At 41.3% G+C, this 15,178-nt stretch overlaps 1 protein-coding gene across 3 annotated transcripts in view; it reads left to right on the top strand.

Moving 5' to 3' along the window:
* Positions 1-470: 470 nt before the first annotated feature.
* Intu (inturned planar cell polarity protein) overlaps positions 471-15,178 on the top strand; it is a 97,263-nt gene continuing 82,555 nt past the window's right edge. Inside the window, exon 1 of one of the 3 annotated variants that reach the window (XM_058584071.1) lies at positions 471-582. In XM_058584071.1, the coding sequence (XP_058440054.1) occupies positions 494-582 (89 nt within the window). In that variant the 5' untranslated portion in view covers positions 471-493. Of the gene's footprint in view, positions 583-8,127; positions 8,482-15,178 lie in introns of those variants that run through there. The other 2 variants (XM_046459573.2, XM_046459574.2) reach the window with 2 other exon arrangements.

The raw sequence follows: 15,178 nt of genomic DNA, 5'->3' as shown, positions 1-15,178 counted from the left end.
CTCCGCTCCCGCTTTGTCGGTGGCCCTGGGAACCTCAGGTGGCAGCTCCCTCGCCGGGGGCGGCGCTTGGACACCAGTGTCCCCGCGGGGGCGGCCCGGCGTCCGGGAAGGACGGCGAGGACCCGGGTCCCGCACTAGGCGGCGGGCGAGCGCAGCCCTGAGCACGGTCCCCGCGGCGCTCGACGGCTCACCCCGCGCACCGCCCCTCGGCGGCGGGAGAGGCCCGGGCCGCGACGGGGACGCGGGCCAGGGGACGCGGGCCAGGGCCAGGGGCCGCGGCGAGCCCCGCGAGGGTGGCGCCAGCGGAGCGCCCGGTTTGGCCGGAGGGTCCCCTGGAGGAGCGGCCGCCGCGGGCCGGGCACCAGGACTGTGGGGCGGACTCCGCCGGCCTCGGCCCCGCGCTCGAGCCCCCGCGTCTGGCGGCCGTGCGACCCTCGCCCCTCTGCCTGCTGCCGTTACCTGCGCCCGCCCCCGCGGCCCGCCGCGCGCAGGCATGTTCCAGGTGCGCAGGTCCAGCCTCCCCAAACCCGCGCGCCGCAGCCTGGAGGACGTGGACTCGGTGCAGCGCGTCCTGCTACACAGGTCAGTGTCGCGCCGCGGGGGCTGCGGGGAGACGGCGCGGGTCCGGGGCGTTGTGGCGGAGGGACTTTCAGGGTCCTCAGGGGCGTCAGGCGGGGCTTCCCCGCAGGGCCAGGGACCTGCACCCCACCCCTTGCAGCGTCGGGCCCTGGCGACCCTCGGGCCGGGGGGTGGGGTTACCCACCTCCAGAAGCGCCACTTCCGAAGCCGGGAAGGAGCTCCTGGGCGCAGCGCCCCGGCACCTCGGGCTCCTCGGGAAGAACGGGGTTTCCTCGGGGAGGTGCCTGGAATTGCAAGGAGCCTCTATTGACTCCGTCCCACCCCATCCCTCCCACACGCCCCACACGCGTGCGCGTCCACTCAGCACACCAGGAATTCAGGAGTTCCCCTAAGGAGGGCGAGAACCCCAGCCTTCCGTCGGCCGGCAGTGTGGCGATGGACTGCCAGGACTTTGTCCAGTCTTATCCAAAACAGACTCACAGACATAAAGCCATAGGAACAGTGACGAGTTTATCAAAGAGAAGAAGAATCCACATGAACAATTCTGCTTCCCTCCTAACAGCAACTGCAGGAAGAGCCAGGCCATCCACACCGCTGTCACTCCGGGAAGGCCTGGCCTGCGTAAGATGTGCTGTGGGGAGGGGGAAGCACACAAAACACACAACACAAAAGCCTGCTTTAGAAATATAGCAACAGTGTCTCTTGAATGCATCTGTGGTGAGAAAGAGTAAGTGGCCCTTAGTAAATATCTGTCGGGGGAGGTTTATGTGAGTTCTCTCATCTGTAAACGTTTCAAGTGATCCTTTTAAATCCTTGTACAAAACCATATGAACTGTAGAAATCCTGTTCCATTGGAAGTGTAGTAAAAAGAAATATTGTGCAAGGGGAAAATTGGGTTCCTTCTATTTGTGCTGTCTTCTGAAACTTGCAATTTTCTACGGTTGGTTTCCTCCATCCCTTTCCCATCCCTCAACAAAGCTGCTACCATATAAAATAAAATATTGTCAAACAAGCAGCTAAAATTCCTAAATTTTTAAGGGTAATTCCCCTTGCATTTGGTAAAATCACAGTTCGGAAATAACCCCAGGAAGCATTAACTAGAAATTCATTCACAGCATGACTGGTAATGTTGGGAACAGTGTTTGTTTTAAATACTTAAGACTCTCCTGTAACAGAATTTCTTCGTATTTTTCATGTTTTAAATGTTGAGTGCCAAAAAATTCCAAAATGATTAACACAACAGGGTTTCAGGTCCAAAGCACAAGCCTGATGAACCAGCACAAAAGAATATGTTTAAACTATAGTCATCGAGACTGAGATGATTATTTCGGAAGTGAGTAGTTGAGTATTTCTGGAATAAACCTGCTCAATATTAAATGAAAAGCTACTTCATCTGAATTATGAATAACTGCTCCCATATGCTATAGGAACCAAGGGACTCTGAAGCTATAAATGTGTTTTTCAGTATCATGGCTAACAATGATTTCTTTTTAACAGTATATGAAATATTTTTGTTTTTATAATGCACCATTTTATTAGTGATGTTTTTCAAACACTTGTTAAAAATTTGAGACATCTGTCAAAGTTTCTCTTTCATTTGATGAAACTGTTTATAAATACATTCATATGTAATCAAATGTCTTGCTTGCATATATAAAGATTTGTTTAGACATAATGTAATAGAAATTAGAGTAATCAGATTACCTTTAAATCATGCTAATTTATCAACCATAGTTCTCATGAACTAGACTAGCTCATGGCTTCTTTTTAAAACTAGTTTTACAATATTTTATGTTTTTCTTTTTAAACATCCTTTTTAAGTTATCCACAAAATTCTGGCAATTGCATTAAAGACTCCAGTGGCCTTGGGCCACAGAAATTCATATACAAGAGAAAACATCAGATTATTTTATTTTTACGTTTTATTCTAAGGAGTATGTTTTCTGAGTGTTTTTTTTAATTACTTGTATATTTTCCATTGCAAATGTGGTTTTTCAAAATGTAAAGCATTAAATTGCTGTGCTTTTGAGAAAGATATTTCAGCCAAACCAAAATTGATGCAAAGTTGCAGACTTTTCTGTGCATGAGGTGTTAACTACAAAATGTCAAACTAAAAATGACTATTGCTCAGAAAAAAAAAATATTTAGCTATTCTGCTTTTAGGGAAAAAAGTTGAGGTTTCTAAGCGGAAAGCTTCAGTATTGGCATTTACTTCTGTTAAGTTTACTTGAGTTAACATTTTTGTGTCATCTTGATTCTTAGAAGTACTAAACTAATCATGTTAGTACTCACTAGTGTTTTGCAATTTTTTTTTAATTGTGCATGAGGCTTTCCCAATTTAGCAATTCCTTTGGAGTCCTATTTCTATTGTATATTAGTTGTATGACTTGGCAAGATTTTTAACTTGTCTGTTAACACAACAGGGTTTCAGATCCAAAGCACAAACCTGCCTGATAAACCAGCACAAAAGAATATGTTTAAACTATAGGCATCGAGACTGAGATGATTATTTCGGAAGTGAGTAGTTGAGCATTTCTGGAATAAACCTGCTCAATATTAAATGAAAAACTAATTTCCTATTCTTTTGGTACTATAAAGAGTATAAGACCCATCTCATATGGCAGTATCATGAATTTCTGATTATATAGAAGCACTCTATAAAACTAAGATTCTGTCAAATATAGGGGATTATGGTAGCAACTATCTTAAAACATAAAGTATAGCTATTCATAAAGCCTGTGAGAGGCTCAGTTGAGCTACTTTGTCCAAGGCCTAATGGCTAATAAATGGTGCTGGTCCAGGCTAAAATGTTGATTTTGGGGGGCACCAAAACCAGCAGAGAGTGTGAACTAAAGGCAAGTTCCTGAAAATGTTTTATGGTCCAAATTTCATACTCTTGTCAACAGCAAAAATGTGCATATTAAAAACACCTCAAACATCTGGAGCTTCCAGGGGTAAAAGTGTGCCCCATTAAGTAATATCCATGCTATTAATAGTATAAAATATTGGGACTGGGGCTGTAGCCCAGTGGCAGAATATGAGTGAGGCACTGGGTTCGATCCTCAGCACCACATTAAAAAAAAAAAAAAACAAAAACAAATAAAATAAAGGCATTCTGTCCATCTACAACTACAAAAAATAAAAAATAAAAAAAAGAACATAGACTGGAGTTGTGGCTCAGTGGTAGAGAGCTCGCCTAGCATGCATGAGCACTGGATTTAATCCTCAGAACCACATAAATATAAAATAAAGATATTGTGTTTACCTAAAGCTAAAAAATAAATATTTTAAAAAAGTATAAAATATCTTTTTAAACTCTGAAAGTAAAAACTGACATAAATCACAAAACCAAAAGTATTGAAAGTAGAGCATAAAGCATATACTGCTGTTTTTAAATGTGTAAGGCATTGGGTTTCAATGATTATCTTATTTGAATTTTGACAACCCTGCATGGTGGGCAGAGATTATCATTGCTGACTTTGCCTGTGTTCATTTGGTCATCAGTGCTAGAATTACAGAACTCAGATCCTCTTACTAGGAAAAGCATGGCATTTACGGATTATTGAGCATTTTGACAGCCTACTGTCAGATCGTTACAGAGTTTGACAATGCTGTGATTTTTTTTTTTTTTTTAAGATGCTAGTAGGGCTTTGGGCACTCATTTATAAGCTGTATTTTTTTTTTTCCTATGTGGAGTCTGTGTTTTGGTTCTTCTTTTTCCTCTTCCTCAGCAGATGTGGGCCATCCACCATCCACCTGGGGCTGTTGTGTTCCTGCTTTAAGGGGCCTCCTTTACTTCTGCCTGACAACTACTAGTCTATGACAGTAGAACAGTTCACCAAACTTGTAAGTGAAGATATAAAATGAAGATAAGTTGGAGCAAATTAATTGGGCTTGGGGCTTAAGCTTTGGGCTGTCTACTGTAATTACTTTATGATGACTTTGGGTTCCTCATGAGTAATTCCATAATTATCATTCAAACACAGAATACATGATCTTATAATAGTTAAGTTCCATAAATTTTTACAAGCAATTCAATTTTTATATAAGAAAATTAGAATTCTAGACCATAACTTAATTCCATAAATTTAGCATTGCTAATGCTATTTTTATATACTATGATTTGATTATGAATCTGAAAAATTCCACATTATATAAAGTCTCCATTTTGCTGGCCTACGAAATTATTTATTCATGATTTAAGAAAATAATAGCAGTTGTATTTCCACATAGTTTATGAAGTATTATTTCTGTTTTCACAATTAAGGAGATTTTAATTAGCTTCTAACAAGACTCTGCTACATGAATTCTTACCTTGTGGTTTGAAGGTTTTAATGAATGTAACCTCTGTGGCCTTGTTTTCACTTATTGCTTAGTGCTAGCTTATCTTTCCACTAGGGAAAGAGCTCTTGAACCTGCTAAAGATACTAAATATTTAATTATGTTCTTATCTCCTGTATTTTATGTCAGAATCGTATTGTTTGCCTATTTGAGATGATAATCTATGGAAATAAGGACCTCACATATTATATGTTTTAAACTAAACATTTTCGGGCCTCAGAAGAGGCTGACCATTTGTGTAGTTAAAAACCAGTAATGAGAATACACCTCATTCTAAATCTTTCAAGTTTTGTTGGGATTGCTAATCACCCAATAGACAAAGGCCCTGAAAATGGCATCTTATTTTTTTCCTTTCTTTGTCCTCTCCAATACATATAAAGGATGTTAAGTATTAATAAGGTTAGGGCAAATATGATATGTGAAGTGAGAAATATGATTAGCTAATAAATACCACACCCTGAAAATTAAGGATAAAAATTATTGCTATTTTTTTTTCAATTGTGAAAAAAAACAGGGTGGTAACTGTTATTATTTCTTTGTGATTGTCTTTTGTCCATTAGCCAAGGAAGTTGCTATATCCAGGGACACATCTAGGGGAAGGAACATTTCTTAGAAGATAAAACTTTTATGTGGCATTCTTTTGCTCCTATTCAACTTTGCAAAAAATGAATGATTAAAAAACAATATCCAGTCATATTCTCTAGGACACTGTCATTTGGTAGCAAAGATTTTATATATCTATATCTATATCTATATCTATATATAGATATAGATATATATAGATATATATCCAAATAATTTAGATATGACAGACTGATACTAGTTATACCAGAACCTCATGGGATATATTGTGATGGGAAAGGTGGAAAGAAGAATTCTAACAGAGGGAGGAGAGGTGTCTGGGAAAGCTGATGGAAAAGGTCTTGAGAGATTATGTAGTACTGTATTCAAGGAGTAAATTTTGGAGAGGTATCATCTCAGGAAAAAACTGTGAGCAAATGGTATAGAACTGCTAAGTTTTATTGATACTTTATGTACTAGCTGCTTTACATGGATTAATTCATTGGATTTCAAACAGTGCTGTGAAGTAGATACCAATATCTGAATTTACAGATAAGAAAATTGGAGAGGTTGATTTGCTCAAGGTTATGCAGATGGTGGGTTCTGGAGCAGCAAGAGAGGCCAGCCTGAGGGACTCAAATTCAGAAGATGGGAGTGGTTCCAGCCTATTCTGGAAGTGGCCACTGAGCCTATACTTAGAAGTGCAGGGCTGAGGGAGAGCTTAGGGAGGTTTCCCAGGTTTGTAGAGTTGGTGAGGATGCTCATTTGAAATAACAAGATTTCCAGGCCCCTCCCCTGGAGATTCTGATCCTGTTACCTGACATTAATCAGTGATTTGATTAATGAGGGAAGTTGGACACAGTTCATTAACTTAATTAAGATATAGTGGGAAATAAAGCATCTAACCCCTAATTAGTGCTCAATTATTTGTAGTATTGGAAAAACTGTTCTTAAAGAATCTACAGTGTTCATTCTCTGTTTAATGTGATGCTAGAGGAATTTTATGAGCATGGTGTAAAATTATTAGATGCTTATAGAAAAACATAGATTATTATTTGTGAGAAGAAAATGTGATATTTTTCTAAAATTTAAAATATCTTTCTTTACTCTAACAAATTGCTTTAAAAATGAATAAAGGCCAACTTTTTAAAGAGGCCTAAAGCACTTTTTATTTTGGAATGGAATCTTAAGTAATTTTTAATATTTGAGACTTTGGTGAGAATAAGTACATACGTTTTGCCAGAAAATGTAAAATAACTATTAAATGTGACTTCAACTTTTTTTTAATAATATCATTTGTCTGATTTTAAAAGTAGTCCCTTTTTTTGGTTTGTTTGTTTTTTGGTCACAATGCTGATGGAAATAGTTGTTCCCTTCTTTCCTTGCTTCAAATTCCTGGCCCATTACTTCTTCTTTCACTTTAAGTTGGTGGCTGCCTATTAACAAACAAAATGAACAAAATCACACGTGACTGCCTCAGTGTCCTGCTGAAACTGGTAGGTCGCCACCCATGCCCTCCCTCCTTTGGTCCTTCCTTCCAGTTTTCAAGAAGAGGTGTTGAGGGAGGTCATATCCTTCCTTCTTCAACTCAGGAGCCATCTCTGCCTGCCTCCTCGAGGACCTCCCTTTCCATCGTCTTTTTACAAACTGGTCTCCTGTTGAGGAGTGTAGGAATCACTTTTAGGGAGAAACTCGCGGATTTCCAGAGATGGCTTCAATGTTTTATAATCTTAAGTAAACATATGGAATATGCTTTATAGTTCTAGTATAAGATAAAACCAATTTTATAAATCAATACAATTAAGCTATAAAATAAAATTCAACAGTTGTTATATAATTATACAAAAAGCACATTTAGAAAGTAATACAAATAAAGCCATAAAGCCTAGTTTCAGATCCACAGCCCAGTGGTGCTAGGGCAGTAGGGTAGGTTGCTGAAAAGTCAAATAAAGAACCTGGAGATGGTGTGTGAGACACAATTTACTCCCAAAGGCTGAACAGGTAGCATCTCTGTCCCTCACGGTACCTTGCCATCCCTCACAGCATTGCTCGAGAAAGCAGTGTCTCCATCTCTCACTGAGCAGTAACACCAGTGGGATGAGTGACATGCACACTCTTCCCTGTGTATTGAGCTTACATTAGCTACTACAAGGAAGAGGTCTTTTATAAGTTAGTTGGTAGAAGCAGTGCCGTTGTTAGTGGCTTAGTTTGCTTTCTTCCTTGTATGGCCATCATTCCAAGGAGTGGCTGTTCTGGTGTTCATGGAAGCAGGCGCTTTTTTACAGATAACATTAACTTGTCCGAGTTCCTAGCATTCATGAGAAACGTAAAACTGTTTCCAAGTGCTGCACATACAGACATAGGGCAACTAGTGAGCGCATCCACAGGTCGCCTAGAGGTGCTCAGACCCATCCTACCGTGAAGGGACGCAGCGTCCCTAAGGCAAGATGTTTCCTCTACTTGTAAACGGACCGAGCCGGGCGCCTCGGCGGCTCGGTTCTGCATAGAAAACCCGCCCCAGTGCGAACAGGAAACGGGACAGGGGTTCTCCCCCGGTGTGATACGCTCTGCAGCCCCCAGGGGAGAACGCTGAGGGGAAAAGGAGCGGTGACGTCTCAGCGGTCCCCTTGCAGCCACCGAGACACGCTCGCGGAGAGTCAGCTCCTCACCCAGTCCAGCCCGGCCGTGCTCCGCGGGCGGCTTCCTCGTCGCCCCGGCAACCCGGGTCTCCACCAATGGCAGCGGCGCGGCGCGGTCACGTGGTCCCGCCCCTTCCCCGGCGGCAACAACATGGCGGCCGCTGCGGTCGGTGGCGGCGGGGTGTGAAGGCCCCTGCGGCGGCCGTGCAGCCCTCACGATGGCATCGCCGATCTTGGGGGCCTCGCGTGGAAGCCCGGACGCGCTCCCCGCCGACTTCGCTTCGCAGGAAGACGAGGAGGGCGATTCTGCAGACTGGACGAGCTCCTCGGGCTCCTGCGCCTCGGCCAGCGGCGCTTCCGAGTGAGTGCAGAGGGGGACGGTGGGCAGCCCAGGGCGCACGTGCCGGACGGCCCGAGCGGGACCTCGGCGACCCTGGGGTCTGGGCCAAGTCCGCTCCCGCCGGTTCCGCGCCTTGGAGGGCGCCTCTGCGGAAAGTTCTAGAAATGGCCCCCTGCGAGGCTGCGCCCTTCTGGATGCCAGGTCCTTGCGCCTCAGCCGCCTGGGTGTGTGGGATGCGGATACCACGCGGGTTTTACAAGGCAGCCGATGAATTGTGCAAGTTTTCCTCCCGCCGTGTAAAGAGTAGCTGTGTGTAGTCACCCACCTGCTCCAGGATAGCCTCCCTCCAGGATGATAGCCTCTTTCCAGGATAGCCTCTTTCCAGGATAGCCTCCCTCGAGGTTCAGGGTGTTTGTGATGTGTTTTATGCATCCCCCTGGTTTCCTGTTTTGTCATAAGTTAATTTTCAAAGTGTTCTTTCCACGTTTTTATCCTTAATAATACCATGAGAAAGTTATTTTGATTTTCAATACCCAATGCTATTTCATTTTTTTATTCTAATTTGTTATATATGACAGCAGAATGCAACACAGTTCAAAATACACATAGAGCACGATTTTTCATATCTCTGGTTGTAAATAAAGCATAGTCACACCATTCGCCGTCTTCATACATGTACTTAGAGTAATGATATCCTTCTCGTTCCACCGCCTTTCCTACCCCTATGCCTTCTCCCATCCCTCCTCCCCTTTGCCCTATCTAGATTTTGTCAATTCCTCCCATGCTCCCCCTCCCAACCCCATTATGAATCAGTCTCCTTATATCAGAGAAAACATTCAGCATTTGGTTTTTTGGGATTAACTAACTTCACTTAACATTATATTCTCCAACTCCATCCATTTACCTGCAAATGCCATGATTTTATTCTCTTTCATTGCTGGGTAATATTCAATTGTGTATATATGCCACATTTTCTTTATCCATTCATCTACTGAAGGGATTCTAGGTTGGTTCCACAGTTTAGCTATTGTGAATTGTGCTGCTATAAACATTGAAGTGTCTGTGTCCCTGTAGTATGCTGATTTTTAAGTCCTTTGGGTATAGACCTAGGAATGGGATAGCTGGGTTAAATGGTGGTTCCATTCCCAGTTTTTCAAGGATTCTCCATATTGCTTTCCATATTGGCTGCACCAATTTGCAGTCCCACCATCAGTGTATGAGTGTGCTTTTCCCCCCACATCCTCGTCAACACTTATTGTTGTTTGTATTCTTAATAGCAGCTATTCTGACTGGAATGAGATGAAGTCTTAGAGTAGTTTTGATTTGCATTTCTTTAATTGCTAGAGATATTGAACATTTTTTCATATATTTGTTGATTGATTGTATATCCTCTTCTGAGAAGTGTCCAGGTTCTTGGTCCATTTATTGATTGGGTTATTTGGGTATTTTTTGGAGTTTAGCTTTTTGAGTTCTTTATATACCCTAGAGATTAGTGTTCTAATCTAATTAGTGTTCTAATCTGTTGTACAAATGGTAAAAATTTGCTCCCATTCTGTAGGCTTTCTCATCACCTCATAGATTGTTTATTTTGCTGAGAAGAAGGTTTTCAGTTTGAATCTGCCCCATTCATTAATTCTTGATTTTAATTCTTGTGCTATAGCAGTTTTACTAAGGAAGTAGGGGCCTAATCCAATATGATGAAGATTTGGGCCTACTTTTTCTTCTATTAAATGCAGGATTTCTGGTTTAATTCCTAGGTCCTTGGTCCACTTTGAGTTGAGTTTTGTGCGTGGTGAGGGATAGGGGTTTAATTGCTGTTTCATTTTTGAAGGAATCTATTCTATGGATGAAGAACTTTTTGGAAAAGCCAATCAGTACAACTTGAAACACCTAAGGGTGAAAGGTTTAGGTACCAAGAGTCTACCAAGCTGATAAGGGACTGCAATACATATTTTTAGGATGGCATTTTATGGGTAGTTAGGAATAACAGTTACAAATAAGTAAGAATTACTCCTAAATTCTTTTCACTTATCATAATTATAACATTTTTATTACTGTCTTTGTAAGTGTGTGGGGAAAGCCTGTTTAATACGTTCTAGAAACTTAAGGATAGGTTGTATTCTTGAAAATTTGAACAAATTTAAGAATATCAATTTTTTGTAATCTCTTTGTGCCCCCCTTTTTAATATTGTTTTAGTTGTAGATGGACACAGTACCTTTATTTTGTTCATTCATTTTATGTGATGCTGAGGACCAAACCCAATGCCTCACATGTGTGAGGCAAATGTTCTACTGCTGAGCCACAACCCCAGCTCCCCTTTGTGGCCTTTTAAAAAAAGCAGTACAGGGCATTGAAACCGGGGCCTGGTGCAAGTTATGCAAGCACTGTACCACTGAGCTTTATCTTGAGCCCATTTTATATTTTGAGACAGTGTCCTTTTAAGTTGCCTAGGATGGCCTTGAACTTGTGATCCTTCTGCCTCGGTCTCCCAAATAGCGGAGATTGTACTCGTGTACTACTGTGCCCAGTTTGCTGTGGTCATTTAAAAGTAATTTAAAAACTTGTGGTTATTAGGCGAGGCTGCTGGAAGGAAGTAAAGATTACATGGAACCTTATTTGGTCCTTAAATAGAAGCAATAGACAGGTTGAGATTTCAGCTTTTGGTTTCTCCACATCTCGGAGTCATACATATTTAGCCTAGAGATAATATGTCATTTCCCATAGTTACACACAGCTGAGTGTTTCATTATAGAAACTCAGGACACCTGATTTCTAATGGAGCACCCTGCACTTGGTGGTATAAAAATAAATGAGCTTAACTCAGTTTCTTCAAAATGTGCAATCTAAAGACCTTGTGCTAGGGTAATGTCTTACTTTTTAAGTATTCCATTTTCTGGAATACATTATCTATGTATGATATTTTAGTTTTTAAAAACAATCATTAAGATTTCTACAGTAGTCATTCACAATTCACTCTTAATGTTTTGTCTTTCAATAGGAAAAGTACAGTAAATCCCTATTGGAGGCTGGGCACTGTGGCGCACACCTGTGATCCCAGCGGCTTGGGAGGCTGAGACAGAAGGATCTCAAGTTCAAAGCCAGCTTAGCAAAAGTGAGGTGGAAGCAACTCAGTGAGATCCTGTCTCTAAATGAAATACAAAATAGGGCTGGGGATGTGGCTCAGTGGTTGAGTGCCTCTTAATTCAATCCCTGGTACCTCCCCCAGAAAAAATCTGTATCAAAAATATTTTTCTGGTCTCTATGTTGAGTTCTATCAAGATTCAGATATTATGTCTTTTCTTTCTTTCTGTACTGGGGATTGAAGTGTTTTTGTATTTTATTTAAAGACAGGGTCTCACTGAGTTGCTTAGTGCCTCGCCCTTGTGGAGGCTCCCTTTCAACTTGCAGTCCTCCTGCAATCCACAGGGATTACAGATGTGCACCACTGGGCCCAACTGTCTGTCCTTTCTTGATGTATATGACTTAAAGGTTGATCTGCTGACATAATCCAGAAGGTTTCTCTCTTGGTATTTGGTGTTCACCTCCCTAATCTGCAGTCACCAATGCAGGCAGCCTTCCTACCTTGGACAGAACCAGCATTTGATCAGAAGCATACCAGTGTGAATCTTAATCAAAGGGAGATGAATTGCCTATTATCTTTTATGGTCTATATGAAGCTGACTAAGGAAGTTATATTACACATTGATTCACATAAATAATCCTGAAATTTCAAAATTCTAGTTAATAATCTGTATGTTCTTTTTGGAAATTATCATTTTTTCATATATATTTTATAACTAAAAATCAGTTTTGAACAGCATGTGATTGTCAACATGCTTATTGTTTGGGGGATAAAAATCACCTTAGGTACATCTGTAGAGTTCTTACAGGCTTACTATAGAAAAGGAATGTTGGCACATGGGTATGTCTCTGAGGAGGCTGTGGAGGTAATACTGGTGGGTGGGTTGGAAGAAGGAACCCTTGCCACATAGAGCCCATATTCATTTGTCATGACATTTTTTATTGTGTGTGGTTTTTCTCTGTCCCTAGAATTGTCCTTGTGTTCCTAATAGTGTCATGTGACTACATGTATTGGCCACTTTGATAAAAGGCATTATACCTTGCCCACTTTAAAAGAGAGAGAGAGAAGAAAAGAATAATGTAATGGATTTGGAATGGGGCAAAAATCTGTCCTCCAGTAAGAAAAAAGTGTCAGTAGGACTGGTTAATGCCGGGTTTCTGTTCCGGCGACTAAAAGGCTCAGGGGTCACTCTAGTTAAACTGGGCTAACTGGGCTGCACGAAATAACCACACAAGAGACACAAATACCTTTTTCTTTGGGGTTGCTGTGATGGCTCCTCTGACCCTAAGGTCTGCAGAAAGAGAGAGAGCGAGAGCACGCGCTGACCCCTTTTATTGAGGAGAAGCTATTCAAATGAGGCAAGGGGTCAGGTTTCAGGGGGCTGAGTCTATCTTCATGATGTCCACTGTCAGCAGGTTGACTGACACCTGGGTAGGCCACACCCAAGGGCACAGTAAGAGGAGGGGACACACACAAGGCACTTCCATGGAAGATTCTATGCTAAACAGGGCAAGGGGTTATATTACAAAGGAACAGGAGAGCATAGCTTCACCCATGGGGCTATAGCAAGACACACCCATTTCTGTGACTGAGCGCCTCAGCACCCAGCTGGGGAGTGTAACTCAGTCACCCATAAGGTTGGCCTCCCACAGGTTAATTTATAGCTTTTTTCTCTGTGTGAAATTGCTATACTGTTGCAAATGATTAAAAAAATGCTTATATATATATATATATATATATATATATATAGGCATTAGTGCAAATTAAGTCCTGAGAGAGTAAAATAACTTTTTTTTGGGGGGGGTGGATATTTAGTGTCAACTTGGAATTCTTGAAAACATTAGGAATTGAGAAACTTATTAGCATTATGTGAAATTCATGTTCTTTAATCTATTTGTTATACATCATTAAAAACCAATTAAAGTGTCTTTAAATTTTGCAAGCAAGCTGTAAATAAACTGTTATCTGTTTAGAGCAAAGCAGAATAAACAAACTAAGACTTTCATTGAAAGAAAATTGAAAGTCATTTACTCAATGAGAATTTTATAGCTTGTACCATAGGATTTCAGATGGTGATGGAGGAGTATTTGTATAGTACTGATTAATATGACCCATGCAATATAAAAATCTGAATTAAAACAGCTACATTTAATTTTGTTTGTTTTTTGAAATAAGGTTTAAATTTTGAAGTAAGTTTAGATTTACAGAGGAGTTGCAAAGGTATTACAGCATTTCCTTAAACCCTTCTCCCGGGTGCCCCTGATGTTGACATCCTATACAGATGTTGCTCATTTGTCAAAACTAAGAAAATTAACACTGGTAAGTACTATTAACCAAAGTCTGAACTTTATTTGTTGGCAGATTTCACCTTTCTGCCACTAATGTTCTTTTTCTGTTCCAGGATTCAACCCAGGATATCAAATTGCCTCTAGTCAGCCTGTCTCCCTAGTCTCCTCTGTTCTGTGACAAGTTCTCAGTTCAGTGGTTTTCGTAACCTCAATCCCTTGGTTGAGGTGGCACTGGCCAGATCTCTTCCCCATCAAGTTGTTATTTTCCACTTTCCATGTTCTCACACTTTGCTGGTGAGAATGTGCATTGGTGTGTCTTTTGGATGAAGACCTGTATATACATATACATAAAAGTTACATACTGTAACTTTCTTAGAGAAAAACAAAAATAAAAACAGAGTACAAAGCTCATCAGTAGCTAAATGAGTGACTATGCTGCATCCTCCATATGGACTGTTATGCCGCCATTAGGGCTTTCTGAACTGTATTGTCAAGTGAGAAATTAGAAAGCCAAGTACATACTATTATATAAGTATATACGTTTTATGTGATTATGAAACATGGGTCTTTAACATTGTTTATGTCAATGACCATGATAATCATACTTCCATTTATTTGTGCCTATGTATGCATAGAGAGATGCTGGCAGTCACCAACCAGAAATCCAGTCCACTTCAATCCCTTCTGTCTCATCTTACCTACTGAATCTCAAAGTTCTGGTGATTTTCGAGTATGTTTCAGCCCTTATTACCTTAGTTATTTTTGCCTTGACTACTAAAATGCCAATTAATCTTCTTGCCTTGGGTTGTGTCTCAAACTTACCTTCAGTTTACTTCCTGAGCAGGACTGTCCAGGGATATCTGACTTCTAGACCCTGCAAACTCTTCACTCAATGGAGGCCAGGTCTCCACACCTTCTGTCATTCCATACCTCCCACGTTACTCTGGCACCCACAGTTGCTGGTGGTTTTCTACATAGGTTGGACACTGTCCCTCAAGCCTTCCTCTGTTGTTACTTCTGTTTAAACTTCTCTTTTTCTTCAGCTCCCCAATTCTCCTCCCATCCAGTTGTTGTTTATGAGGCTGTAGAGCTCTCATATGTGCCTCTGTCTTGTGCTCCAAGTGTATTGTCATGGGTTCCTTCTCTCTTTTCCCCACTAAGCAAAGGCAGAAACTGATATTTTCATTCTTGTAATTCTGGTATTTACTGCAGTGCTTGGTGCTATGTATTTGTCTCTTTATTCCTCACCTGCATTCATCTTAGAATCATAACCAGGAAGTGGGTTCACATTCATTCAGATTTTAGAGATTAAAATGCGCCATCTTTTTTTTTTTTTGTTACTAGGGA

This window comes from Marmota monax, unplaced genomic scaffold, assembly GCF_021218885.2.
Source record: "Marmota monax isolate L192 unplaced genomic scaffold, Marmota_monax_Labrador192_F-V1.1 WCK01_AAM20220418_F8-fsc00039, whole genome shotgun sequence".
NCBI classification, from domain to species: domain Eukaryota; kingdom Metazoa; phylum Chordata; class Mammalia; order Rodentia; family Sciuridae; genus Marmota; species Marmota monax.
The sequence above is the reverse complement of the archived record's forward strand: the minus strand, read 5'-3'. Positions and strand labels throughout refer to the sequence as shown.